At 37.9% G+C, this 15,400-nt stretch overlaps 1 protein-coding gene across 3 annotated transcripts in view; it reads right to left on the reverse strand.

Annotated features, from left to right (window-relative positions):
- The window catches only part of LOC122812232 (adhesion G protein-coupled receptor E2-like), a 1,489,088-nt gene that overhangs the window by 272,174 nt on the left and 1,201,514 nt on the right, over nucleotides 1–15,400 (reverse strand). For all 3 annotated transcript variants that reach the window (XM_044084588.1, XM_044084589.1, XM_044084587.1), the window contains one exon: nucleotides 6,284–6,452. In XM_044084588.1, the coding sequence (XP_043940523.1) occupies nucleotides 6,284–6,452 (169 nt within the window). The remainder of the gene's footprint in view (nucleotides 1–6,283; nucleotides 6,453–15,400) is intronic.

A 15,400-nucleotide genomic window follows, 5' to 3' on the forward strand; every position in this document is an offset into this window, starting at 1 on the left:
AACTTTAAGTAGGAGTTCCTATTTCCTATGTGGCATGTTTAGGTAGCACTCAGGTCTGTAGATCTGCTTCAGTCTGTACTCAGATTTGAACTTCGTCCACTAAGAGCTCCTATATGGTGTGGTTAGATAAGACTCAGGTCTGTTGATTTGTTTTGGAATACTGTCAAGGTATGAATCCAGATGTATGCCAACGTTTTCTTGAATGTTTTTTATGATTCCTTTTTGTGTAAGTGTTGGATACACATTTCTTTAATGCATCATTTTCTTGCTGTTGTATTAATGTGCTTGTTTCTTATTTTGAACACCATCTTGTACAGATCTTGCCTGAATTATTATGATTACAAGCCAGATAGCAACACAACACAAATATGTGCAGAAATGAATCATAAACTAATCTCTTAGTATGCCTGTATTTGTATTCCTGTCTCCAAATGTCCATTTCTTCCCACCCCTTCTGTGTTATCAAATAAACTTACTTGGTTCAAAACTATTTCCATATGCAATGTTTCCTCCAGAAATAACACACTTACACCCCCATGTGTTTTGTAATTTACCTTTATCATACATATAGGACTGAAGAACTGCAACTATCATGACGAATGTGTGAATCATAAACATACCTGAAACATGACCATAGCATATATCTGTACTGTATTCCATCAGATTCAGACATGATTGTATGTTTATAATGCTTATTTGCACAAATGTCAGCTTGGAGCACCAGAGATTACTGCTAATTCCCATTTTAACATGAGCACCTTAAGATGTGATTATGCATGTACAAATACTTTGCCATCAGCTGTGCAAATGAGTTTGAGCGCAATGCATTTCAGGGACAGAGTTAAAAAAGTCTGTAACAAAGAATTATGTGAGTAGGTTTTACAAGTTCTGTATATGTTAATGGAAATCTGAAACCAAGGTATCTGGATTGCAGAGTGATGTTGACTCAATTAATACAGTCTGTTAATATATGTTTGCACTCCAGTGGTTACATTTGCAACTTTGTTACAATGGTGTGTAATGTTTTCACCCATAATCCATCACTAATATTCTGAAGTGCACTATCATATTTTGGAAGTGTCTGTTTGTACTATCAATGCACATTGTGCCAGCATGAGCTAGACAATTGACAGCGCCACAATAAATGTTTGCTATTTGCATGCAATCATTCCAGTATGAACTTTCATCGATGTTTGCTTGAGAATCCTCTCGGTATTACACTTGTGATTGTCACTGACACACCATACCATGAAATAGGTGCATGTGATTGACAGTACAATATGTACATGAATGACAGTATATAGATGTTAGCAGATGTGTGTGTAATTACATGGGGTAAGCAGTTATGTTGGCCACTCCACATACATTTGTCGGAAAACATATGATGCATAGTCGCTGATGTTCCAAAAGTGAAGTTTTTTTTTTATTTGCAAATGTGCATTTTCACATTATTAGTCAGAGTTCTCCTGTGGCACTTGTAATTCATACTGCGTTTTCTAGATTGTGTAACTAATTAGGAAGGTGTTTCAAATTTAACAGTGGTGAATTTGTGTGTGTGTGTGTGTGTGTGTGTGTGTGTGTGTGTGTGTGTGTGTGTGTGTGTGTGTGTGTGTGTGTGTGTGTGTGTGTGTGTGTGTGTGTGTGTGTGTGTGTGTGTGTGTGTGTGTGTGTGTGTGTGTGTGTGTGTGGTTCTAGTGACAGGTATGTAAAGACTCCACAACAGATGTGCTGTGTCCACTTCTACTCAGGCAGAAAAAATAACTTTGGACACAGCTCCCTCTGCTCTTTATCTCACTTTTAACTCAAACATCCTCTTTGCAACACACTGATGCGGTTATCCTTTCATAAGGGCACTCCCTCTCCTTACAAGTCAAACTTCTTTGTAACATGTGTGGCTAATACTGTGTTCTGTAGCTTGTGTAACTAGATAGGTAAGAGGTTCAATGTTTACAGTGGTGAACTTGTCCTGTGGTTCTAGTGACAGGTAAGTAAAGCCTCAGCAACAGAAGTTCTGTGCCTACTTCCACTCTGGAGAAAAAAATCTAACATTAGGCACAGCACCCTCTGCAATTTATCCCACTTTAATCATCTTCTCTGCAACACACTGAGAAGGTCATCCTATCAAAAGTGCACTCTCTCCTCTTCAAAGTTAGACTTTTCCTGTGACACTTGTGACTAATACTTTGTTCTCTAGATTATGTAACTAGGTAAGTAGAAGGTTCAGATCTCACAGTGGTGAGCTTAGTTGTATGGCTGCAATGTGACCTATGTATAGCTTTCCAAACAGACATGCTGTATCAACTTCTATTCAGTAGAAGCATTTAACCTGGTCGAAGACTCCCCATCCCTTTTCCCTACTTTCACTACAAACAACTTCTTTGCATCACACTGATGAGGTCATCCTGACAAAAGTACACTCTCTCCTCTCACAAGTCAGACTTCTCCTGTGACTTTGTGGCTAATTCTGTCTACTGTAGATTGTGTAACCTAGATATATATGGGGTGTAAGTTCAGCATTAGTTAACTAGTGTGACTGCGTACACTGTCTTGTACAATTGGCTCTGTGACAACACCCTTTATGTAACGTTCCACTTAGGGTTCATACTAGTAGAGGGCTATCCTATAAATTTCTATTACCTGCAGGTAATACCCAGTTTTGAAAACACAATGATTACACAATGCTATCAAAAATAAACTACCTCATAGCTGTAGTAAGACTTATCCTGTGACTCTGGCCTTTGATACTTTACTCTCTAGACTGCATAAATAAATAAATAATTAGGAGATTTGAAATCAGCAGTGACTGACTACTATAAGTGGATGCTTGTTTCTAGTGTTACGTAGAGGATTTTATTGAATATAGTACGTGTAGCTATGTATTGTTACTGTGCTCTTCAACCACCTTCCTACCTTTTTAGAAGAACATCACCAGATTAAACAATGGTAATTCAAATTTGGACTGTAACAACTGTAAACCAATATCTCATGTGGTGCGGGCGATTCAAGTGTTGTTACATACCTTGTGATCTTAGAGAGTAAGTTGAAATCTAGCTCGTTAGACTCACTTTTGTCAGTATGACAGTGAATGTGTGTGTAAGTAACAATGTTGTCACCCAGCTATTCGCTCTGTATATGTATAGCTGGGGGTTCATATTACAAGAACTTCTGCTCATTTTTCACACAGAAATGTTTTGTTAGTTACTGATGATTCCATTGTGGCTCTAACTTTCCCAAGAAAACTACTCAGGCTTTTCCTGTGGTGTGAAGAAATGTTACAATATTCTGCATGCTCTTGCTTAGTAAGACATGTGGTTGAATCTGTGATTATCCATACATTGTGTATGATTGCCATTCTCCAGTCACAGTGCCACATGCATTATAAATCATGTTTGTTTGTTTATACTTAGCAACAGGCAATGTTGTGTGAGAAGTAGACATATTACACCAGTGTTTTCAACAAATTACAGGCACGTGTATCCTTTTCAGCAATAACATGATTTCATGGCTTCAAATACCAAAATATCTCACAATTGTAGCAACATTTGAACTGTGGTACATTCATTCTTGATGATATCATGTAGCTTCTGTTGCCACATAGGTGTTCAAAATCCACAAAGACTGAACATAAGTGTTGCTTGTCCTTATGCTGTTATGCATGACTGAAAACCACAACAGTTATAATGTGTACAGTTTCCAGGGGGAGACGTCTCTCCCATCCCTATTTCCCTATTATGAATTCAAAATGTTTGCAGCACAATCATTTGATGTAATGACTTCACATAGGTCGATTCTCACAGCTGTGTTAAGACTTCCACTGTGCTGCATGGGATTCATACCCATGTTGTTAGTCAGTGGAGTTACATAGCTTGCTGTTCAATTACAGCAAAGGGCAACATTACCTGAATGCACTGATGTTACACAAATAACAATGCATAAAGTTAATATTCACACTTTTACTTTGGAGATAGAAAGATAAACTTATTTTGCTATATCCTGCCAGTGAAACAGTTGTCCTGCGAATGTCATAGTGTGAGTGCTTCTGGGGCATGTGCATTCAGTAATGACTTGTATGGCATATCTACATGGAAAGAGTGTGTTTCAATTCTGGCACAATATTGTACAAAACAGGGACAGCTTTCTTGGCCAAGAAATACTGATACCGTACTGTTCACAGTTGTGTAAACATTAACATAGTTACTTCCCTGTCATTGTTTTGACAAAATCATATTGTCCAAATTATCCTCAAATGTCCTTTATTACTTTGTACATTATTTTCATTTATTTGTGACAAGATCCATTGCTATGTCATGTGACAGACACAGTCAAAATACAGTTCTCTAGAATGTGTAGTATGATAGGCAGGGTTTGAATCTGGTAATGTGTCTGTCAGATAACTGTATCAGACAGGAGTTCCTTATGCATAAAAAGTATTTATGGTAGCATTTTTAAGGCATCAGCCTCCAAGGAGTAGGTTCCATACCCACTACAATAAGGAAGCACTGTAAACCCTTCAAGTGTGTTTGTCATGATACACACAGTGTGCCTATTTCTGTGGTGTCACATGTGATACGCATCTTTCTGATATCTGTCTTGGCATGTATTTGAGTCTGGCAAGATGCAAATGTTGCATATATCATTGATTGTTCACAGGCATTACTAAATTTCCAGATAAGAATACATTGCATTACATATCTTCCTCCAAATGTTTATGTATTACTGTAATTGCTTTCTTCACACCATACAGCTTTATAGTACCTGCAGACTTACATAACATTTCTTACCTTATGGAATTATGTAAGATCATTATAAAGTGTGATTGGCCCTGTGTTAAGATACTTTCTTCTGTGTTTGTGTTGTTTACTTGTTGCTATGGCACTGTTCGCTGCAATTTCTTGGGGGCTGTAATCTCAACTCGGCAAGTTATCAACATTAATATTACATTTACTTACCTTTGTTACAATGTTGCATTGTGTCCCCTCTCACATACATTATTAACATGCCTGCTTTTAGTTATGTGCATGAGTCAAGAATTGTGAAAGGGATTAACTATTGTTATATCAAATATTTGAAGTATTTAAGTTTAAAATGTGTCTTTGCGACATAATCACAATTGACTGCATTAACTGAGTAATTTTTTCCATTTACCCTCTCATCTTACTTATGTCTGCACTATTAACATTGTAGTCTGTGTACAATCTCTCCTTTTAACATCCCCTGCAGTTTACTTCTCATAATTAACTTGGCCTTACTTCATATAAGCAGTCTTATGTGCTCGCATAATAGGTTTCCTTACAGACAAACAGAAAAATGCTCCAGACATGCATTTATATTGTGTGAGGAAACCGGAGCACCCAGAGGAAAGCCACGCGAATGGAGGGAGGACATGCAGATTCCACACAAAAGGCACCCCAGCCAAGAATCAAACCAGAAAATCTCCTGCTGTGAAGTGACAACACTTAACTGCTGCACCACTGTGCTGCCCAAATAAACTTACCAATATTATACTACTAGCTTTGTGTGTGTGTGTGTGTGTGTGTGTGTGTGTGTGTGTGTGTGTGTGTGTGTGTGTGTGTGTGTGTGTGTGTGTGTGTGTGTTTACATGTGTTCATGGTTATGTATGCTTATGTGTGTGTGTGTGTGTGTGTGTGTGTGTGTGTGTGTGTGTGTGTGTGTGTGTGTGTGTGTGTGTGTGCGCTGTTCATTGTTCAAACTCAGTAATACCAGCCATGTATTCCAGTAGCACATAAATGTTAAGGTTGCTAATTCTTTACTGGGATATTTATTTTGGGAACTGCATTAAATTTTTTATGTCATCTTGTAAAATCAATAAATATGCATTTTAAAAAGTAGAAAAATCAGAACAGTAATTACTCTGCATAGTCAGTGCTTCTGCTGCACAACCTTCTGCCAGTGCCTAGAATTAATGTCATCACTGCAGGTAAGCATACAGAAAAATACACCTAAGACTCAGCATGGACTGTTGTTTATGATTACATGGCTGCAGAATACAAATTTCAGTGCTATGTTTGTAAGATTTTATCGATACTGGCTACTTGCAACAATTATCATATCTTACGTACAGCAATACATTATACCTTAGATGCTATAAATAGTGATTTAACATATAAAACTTGTAATATCAGTTAAAGTGAGCAATCAGCTGCAAAATCTGCATTCTTTAGAAAATGTGTTCATTCTGTATTTGTAACTAAATGAGAAAAAACAGCAGAAAGACAAACCTGATAATGATGTTTAACGTACAAGTAAAGTATGTCACTCTTACCTGTTTGTTAGTAGCACAATAGAGCAGGAATATGAAAACTCCATGGAAGCTGTTCAGTATTGTGAAGAGGTACGACATAACGATTTTCACTTTGTGAAACTGGAACATCCCAAATATCCATGTGCAGCCCAGTACAAGGAACTGAGCAATGGCCTTAAACAGAGGTATCCTACAAATAAAACAAATTACACTAGTGAATTTAGTGAAACAAAACCAATTACACTAGTAAATTTAGTGAAGCAAAACCAATTACACTAGTGAATTTAGTGAAGCAAAACCAATTACACTAGTGAATTTAGTGAAGTAAAGCCAATTACACTAGTGAATTTAGTGAAACAAAACCAATTACACTAGTGAATTTAGTGAAACAAAGCCAATTGCACTAGTGAGTTTAGTGAAAGGTGAACAGTAACATCCTAGAATTTTCAGTATTGCCCTAGCTAACCTCCTGTTTATTAAAGCCAAGTATTATTTGTGATTGGGTTTATATGACAAATTATTTTATTCTGAGAATGCATTCTCTTATCTTACAAAGTAATGAGGACTTTGGTCCTCTAAAGCAGTTTAGCTCTCAGTTCTGTGTCTCATTTGCTGTTATACAACGTCTTTGCCATTAGTTTTCTCATTCTATGAGCTTTGTGGTAGCAGCCTTGGGTGTCAACAAAGACATGATTTCCATTATAAATGAATAAGGGAAATATAAGATATTAATGCTTGAACTCTTCCACATATAACATTTTGGAAACTGTTTCAGCCTGATTATTCTCTTCCCTATCCTTTGACTTTTGAGACTCACTACTAGATATTGCAATTTTATCATCAGTCCACTACCACCTCATGATATCTCATATAAGTCAGAAACACTACATTTCATTCCTGTACTGGTTTAAAAAGTCATCACCATCATCAATTCCCCTTTCCTCTTTTTCTACAAGAGACTGGAGTGCTGTGTCAACTGTTGTGACCTCTTTCATTTCCGTGATTCAGTGCCACTCTCCTACCTTCTTTGAGAGTCATGCCTGACTGTTGCAGCTCTTTTCTCATAAAAGCCATCTACCACTTTTCTGGACATCCTTGTTTCCTCCCAAGTACTATTCAATACAGCCTCTTCTGCATTCCTGCACATGCTCTGAACCAGTTTTTGAAGTGTTGTGTAGAAAATGCCAGAACACATTACTAAGGAACACACTAAAGAACAGACATTGTAAGTACATAAGAAATGCAAAGCTTTCTGCATAGTATGAAAACTACAAAGCACTGATCACAGGTCCATAGATCTGTGAAGACGCTAAGATGCCTAGCCTTACATTCCAGTGGTAGTTTGTAACTCTTATATTTTGCATACAAATAATCTATTAATAGGCAGAACAAGTATATATCAGAACATTTACATGTTTCCTTTATCCACGAGGGACAGGGGAGCTAAACTGGGAGTGAATTTGCAGTTACCCATCCATTCATCCAAATTAGACTGGCACAGAGTAAGAGAACAAAACCTGTCCTGCCAAAGTGTTATTTTGCAAAAAAGATTGAGATGCCTTGAGAGAGTATGATGCCATTGGATTTGTGAATGTATAAGTCTGAGAGAATAAGGTATGTTGATGCTTTATGCACAAGGCAGAGGTCACCAATCACTAGCCTATATGATACAGACAAAGGGACAAGGCTTTGAGAGAGTGTCTGCACAGTTTTTATAATTTAAGCCCTTGATTTTTTTTTTATTGAGCAAGAATTGTGGTCATTCTATCTGTGACAATTACCTAGACAGGTACATACCAAAAGGGGCACTGTACTCATTGATCAGGCTAATGAGTGCCATCATTCTATCTGTGACAATTACCTAGACAGGTACATACCAAAAGGGGCACTGTACTCACTGATCAGGCTAATGAGTGCCATCATTCTATCTGTGACAATTACCTAGACAGGTACATACCAAAAGGGGCACTGTACTCACTGATCAGGCTAATGAGTGCCATCATTCTATCTGTGACAATTACCTAGACAGGTACATACCAAAAGGGGCACTGTACTCACTGATCAGGCTAATGAGTGCCATCATTCTATCTGTGACAATTATCTAGACAGGTACATACCAAAAGGAGCACTGTACTCACTGATCAGGCTAATGAGTGCCATCATTCTATCTGTGACAATTATCTAGACAGGTACATACCAAAAGGGGCACTGTACTCACTGATCAGGCTAATGAGTGCCATCATTCTATCTGTGACAATTATCTAGACAGGTACATACCAAAAGGGGCACTGTACTCACTGATCAGGCTAATGAGTGCCATCATTCTATCTGTGACAATTATCTAGACAGGTACATATCAAAAGGCACTGTACTCACTGATCAGGCTAATGAGTGCCATCATTCTATCTGTGACAATTATCTAGACAGGTACATACCAAAAGGGGCACTGTACTCACTGATCAGGCTAATGAGTGCCATCATTCTATCTGTGACAATTACCTAGACAGGTACATACCAAAAGGGGCACTGTACTCACTGATCAGGCTAATGAGTGCCATCATTCTATCTCGACAATTATCTAGACAGGTACATACCAAAAGGGCACTGTACTCACTGATCAGGCTAATGAGTGCCATCATTCTATCTGTGACAATTACCTAGACAGGTACATACCAAAAGGGGCACTGTACTCACTGATCAGGCTAATGAGTGCCATCATTCTATCTGAGACAATTACCTAGACAGGTACATACAAAGGGGCACTGTACTCACTGATCAGGCTAATGAGTGCCATCATTCTATCTGTGACAATTACCTAGACAGGTACATACCAAAAGGGCACTGTACTCACTGATCAGGCTAATGAGTGCCATCATTCTATCTGTGACAATTACCTAGACAGGTACATACCAAAGGGGCACTGTACTCACTGATCAGGCTAATGAGTGCCATCATTCTATCTGTGACAATTACCTAGACAGGTACATACCAAAAGGGGCACTGTACTCACTGATCAGGCTAATGAGTGCCATCATTCTATCTGTGACAATTACCTAGACAGGTACATACCAAAAGGGGCACTGTACTCACTGATCAGGCTAATGAGTGCCATCATTCTATCTGTGACAATTACCTAGACAGGTACATACCAAAAGGGGCACTGTACTCACTGATCAGGCTAATGAGTGCCATCATTCTATCTGTGACAATTACCTAGACAGGTACATACCAAAGGGCACTGTACTCACTGATCAGGCTAATGAGTGCCATCATTCTATCTGTGACAATTACCTAGACAGGTACATACCAAAAGGGGCACTGTACTCACTGATCAGGCTAATGAGTGCCATCATTCTATCTGTGACAATTATCTAGACAGGTACATACCAAAAGGGGCACTGTACTCACTGATCAGGCTAATGAGTGCCAGGTACATTGGAACAATTAGATTCCTATATCTGGATGCAATACCTTTAGATATAAGTTGTGCAATGAAAAAGGACTTCCTTAAATTAGTGGATTTGTTTTGATCAAAGGACAGTTTATTTTCGACGTGGGTTCCCAGATTCTTACCTACTGATCAATTATTAGGGGTGTATTGTCAATGTAATAGTTACAAGGGGAGTTAAATGTGATGAAGGATACAATTATACACTTCTTGGCATTTAGATTTATTTGATGGTTTTGACATCAGCTATTTGTATGGCACAGAACCTCTTGTAGGATCTTGATGATTTCTGGGGAGTTTATGATGGCACCAAGTTTGCAGTCATCTGCTTGGTCAACTACGGACCCTTAACATTATCTTTGACCACCAAGAAGTAAATCCCAAGGAGGAGTGGCCCAAAGACTGAAACCTGTGGTGCACTAGTGACAGTTCTTTTGGAGGAGTTATAGCTGCCCACCCTAACTTTCAGGGTTCTGTTTTGTGAGACAATTTGCTATCCGACAAGTTACACAGAGATTGATGTTTAGCCTTGAGAGCTTATTTATGATACCTGAGTGTGTGGTGGTAATGAGCATCTTTGCAAGGTCTAGATATGCCATGTGCACTGCCCTGCCATCAGCCATTGCTTCAGTAACTTTTTTGAAAAAGTTGATCAGATTAAGAAAGCAGGATCCATCAATTCAAACTAGGCTGGATCAAGAGTATGGAGGTCACCTATACTGTTATATACTAATTCCATAGTGGTCCTTTCCACCATCTTACAAATAAGACTGGTAAGGCTTATGGGTATGTAATTACCTGAGACTGTTTAAGCTCCACTTTTGTGCAAGGGACTGACTGTTGCTGTGCTATATTCGTCTAGTATGAAGTTTCTTTTGAGGCTGATATTGAATAGCTTGTGTACAGGATCAGGCAAATTATTCTTCAGGCTGAACAGAAATCAGTCTATTATGTTATCTGGCTCCATAGATGTAGTTTTCTTCAGCTTAGAGATTGCCTTGAGAATGTGTTCTTGGAAGATTTGACTGGGGAGGGTATATGTGGGTATGTGATTTAAGAATACTGGAAAGGAAAAGAGGTGAAATTTGAGCTAAATTTTTCCACTAGTGGAGTGTGCCTCCTGTGTCTGAGTTTGTGATATCAGTTACTACTTGCCCTGCATAGTGCTGGCATTTTCTGACATTTTTAACATAAGTGAAGAAGGCTTTGTGGTTATTCTGTACCTGGTAGGTGTTTTTCCTCCTATTTGGCTTTGGTTGATTTGATCATGATCTGAGTTACAAGTTTAGTCTTGCAAGAGCATTTTTGACATCTTGCAAGTTAGATTAATTTTTGTGTGCAGTCGGATTTTTTTTTCTTTTATTATAGAGACTGTTTAGATTTGAGTTCCAGCTTGGGGGTATATTGTTCAAATTTACAGTTGTATTTATTTTTGAGAGGGGCAGATGCATCTATGCAGCTATTTACTTATACATAAAATTTGGCAGTGAAGGATTCTGCACAAGCAGTGGGTCATCATGATGGAAGGTGATTTTGCATTTACCAGGTCATCATTCTGTTTTTGGAGATCAGATTTCACAATAGTGTCTGAATACCACGGTAATGGGAGATGCTTCAAGCTTCAGTCTTATGGTGAATGTGGCTGACATGTAGTATGATTTGAGCAGGGAGGAAGCTAAAATTTGTGGGGAGCAAAGCAACCTCATATTGGTAATGACCAAATCCAGAATTTGATTGCCTCTGGTTGTGGTGTGGACTAACTAGTCTATGACATTTGTACTGATGAAGTCCAGACATTTCTGGACATATATGTTTGAGGATGTATAAGTCTTCCAGTTTATGGAGGATTAGTTGAGGTCTCATAGGAAAGCATGTTTGAGGATGTATGTCTTTCAGTTTATGGAGGGGTAGTTGAGGTCTCATAGGAGTATGGTGTTTGACTTAATATATAGGGCTCCATACTAGGTAGGCAGGAGTTATGGGCTGAGGGAAACACAGAAGGGATCCTATAGTTAACTATGATATGATAAAGAGTTTTGTTAATACTAAGTTAGAAGTAGAGGAGTTCCAGTTCATTATCTTGTCTAACTAGTTATTGTCATTAACTAGTTATTGGGCGTATTGTTTCCTTAACTCACTGACACTAATGTAGTGTGGAATGTCACATCTTTAGCAGCCTACACACATCTTGCACTCCACAACATTTTCTGAAAAAAAACAAAAAAAAACAAAATAAAAGTAAATATTTTGTGAACAATAAAAAAAATTAAAACTATACAAATAGCGACATTATCAGTAAGAAATATTCTTTACAGTGATAATAATCAGTGCATTCATAGTCTTTTCCATAAATACTTTAACATATTATAAGGCATACAAACTGCAAATTATATTTTTTCTAAACTTTCACAAACAGATGTTCATATCTTGGAAACTGTACACGGCAGGCATATATTGTTAGAACATTTTTGTTAACCAGATAAAAACTTTCACATCAAAACAGGAAATCCCTCTAGAAATACATGTTTATAGAGATGTCTACAGAAAATGAAGGCATACATTTAATAATATAATTAGCAATATAAATAATACTGGTTATCCCTTACAGTGCAAATATTAGAGACAGTTTTCTTCAGCAATATCTAAGGTTTTACCTAATGTCATGCAACAGATTGTAAGGAACTTGGTTTTTGACATACATATATATATATATATATATATATATATATATATATATTCTATTCAAGTGATCTATCATTTTTACCAAAGAAAAAACCCAAGACCAGCGAAAATACCATGAACAACAAACAACACTGGTGCACCAGAAGAACATGCCTAGGAAATAACGTAAAATAGTTTATTCAATATTTTCGTCACTTAGACTTCATCAGAATAATAATCTTTGTTAAAACACCAGCATATATACTCTATACCAATCATTAACAAACTTACAAATCAATTAAACAGTTAATTAGTTACCTAATTAGTAAGACATTTAAAAACAATAAAATGTTATATTAATATACATAACAACACATTTCAAACTCTGAATTTATTGTTGACTAAAAACATTACAACAAACACCAGTGTTGTTTGTTGATCTATTACTTTATCAGGCAGCTAAGAGAGGTTAATTAAAGCTTCAAGGGCTAAATTTTGAGAAATAGTAGCTTCTCAGACAAGGGACAACCACAAACCTTTCTACAATTATGATTGTAACCTCAGAGGAAATATACAACAATGTGCAGAATTTATTGTAAATGACATTACCCACACTGAACCGGACAGGTCCAGTTGAAATTTCTCCCCCACTTCCACCAATAGTCCAAAGGAAATACCACAGACCATAATTCTCCCAACCATTACTAAGGAACAGGTCATCAATGTACTTTCCAAGGCCAAAAATACTGCATTGATGGTCCCATTCCGGGACATTTAATGAATAGTATGAAACATGACTTCTCTGTTCACTTGAGTCACTTTTCAAATGGAGCCTTTGGTCAGGCTTTGTGCAGAAGGAATGGAAGATGGCTAAAGTCATTCCCCTGCACAAAGGAGGTCCAACCACTTATCTGGTTAACTACAGGCCCATAAGTCTTACCAGCCTCATATATAAGGCCATGGAAAGAATCATCAGATATGATAAACGAGGACATAGGTAACCTGCAAATGATTGACCCATCACAGTTCGGCTTTGTTAAATGAAGGACAAGCTTACTAAATCTGGTGGACTTTTTTGAGAGGGTCAGCAAAGTACACTGGATGAAGGTAATACTGTGTGCACAGCTTACCTCGACCTGGCCAAGGTTTTTGATACAATACTCCACTCTAGCATTATAAACAAGCTCACTAATATAGGTATAAACCCTTTTATCACCTGCTGGATAGCCAAGTGGCTCACTGATAGGACCCAGAACATCAAAATAGGTGAGGCCACCTCCACTTAAAGGCCAGTCACTAGTGGAATCTACCAGGGTATGGTACTGGGTCTGCTCCTTTTTGGCATACATTTCTCTGAAATAGAAGCAAATGCTGAAGGCCTGTGGCTGACTAAACTTGCAGATGAGTCCAAGATGGGGGTTCTCATCAACTCTCATGCAGACATTAACATTCTTCAAGAAGGTCTATCTGTGACTAACAAATGGTGCCAAAGCCATCGTCTTAAACTCAGTGTTAAGAAATGCATAATTGTACCCTTTGGAAAGTCAAGCATCCTGGCTAAGTACCATGTTGATAATACACCCCTAAGAGTCAACTCAGTGGTCAGGGATGTGGGTATGAAAATAGATAGTAGACTTACCTTTGACCACCATGTGGCCACAGTGGTGAGGAAGTCATTTTATGTTAAGCAACTTACAAGTTAGGGCATAGCATCTAGGTCTAAAGAGGTCATTATAGCGCTGTACTCCAACCTTATCAGACCAATCATAGAGTACAATACTTCCTTTGGCATGTACCTGACCAGGCATATGCAGCAGCTGGAGTGACCCCAGAGGTTCCTTACAAAAAGAATACAAGGTGTAACAAACCTGCCTTATGCAGAGTGCCTTAAAGCCCTTTCCCTCTACTCAGTCTCCTAGAGATTACTGAGGCATGATCTCTGCCTGGCTTAAAAGGCATCTGCAAACCCTTCACTTATGAATCTCCTACATATTTGTAAGTCAAAGAGTACCAACAATACAAGGTCTAGGAACCTGAATTGTGTCTGTGACTTAAACAGAACATGCTGGAGAGACAGATGTGTCCAAGAGGCTGCACCTCCTATGGAACAGGCTTTCCATCCATGTGAGTTCTTCTATTACCCAGTTTAAATGCAACCTAGAGCAGTGGATGGGGAAAAGAAAATTTATACTGGGCCTGGCACCCATGCCTCTTATGGACATAGGTAGCTTATAAATGTCTGGCCCTTAATCTTCTATTTGGATAAAGGACATCATTACTCTTTTGGTAAAACATGGCTAGGCTTAGAAAAGCCCCTGGGTTGTTAGCCTAGTAACAATCCTTGAATCTCTGAATCTATGAATCTAATCACAAGTGGTCTAAAGTGATCTAATCACATTTCATCTAATGATAGTCTGCATTGCATTTTGCCAGTTACAACTCTGATAATAAGGAAAGTTTATGATTTTTGACAATGGATATAAGCTTTCTATAGATTTATAAGTTATTTTGAGTTTGCTGTATCACAATGTGTTAGATTGCTTCATGATGCAGTTCCAGTGTTTTTCCCCCTTTCCTCCACCATACTGCCACCATGGTGGTTGAATTATTATGTATAAATTAGGTGAACAGTTGTGCAAAGCTCCCACTATACTTCTCAACTGTCCAGAATTTGGCAGAATGTTCACATTTCTGCCTCATACTTTTGATCTGTTCCTTATAAAATTTGTGTTTTTTTGGCAAATTGCCGAGGACTAAATTGAGTAAGTAATGACATATATTTTATTTTCCAACTTCATATAGGTCAGAAAAGGCATGCTAACATAAATTGCATTATTCTAGCACTTTCTGAGTTTACAAGAGCAATATTTACGATCTGTCACTACTTTTGGGCCTTTGTTCCCCCATTATTTCACGCTTTATCCAAGTTTCTTGCACTAAGCATTTGGGAGGTATGAGAGGTACAGGGCAGCTTGCCCCTAAAAATATTTTTTCTTTTTATTATGCTTTTTGATTTATTCTGTATTTAA

Source organism: Protopterus annectens, chromosome 9.part0 (assembly GCF_019279795.1).
Source record: "Protopterus annectens isolate FY-2018-M chromosome 9.part0, PAN1.0, whole genome shotgun sequence".
Taxonomy (NCBI): Eukaryota; Metazoa; Chordata; order Ceratodontiformes; family Protopteridae; genus Protopterus; species Protopterus annectens.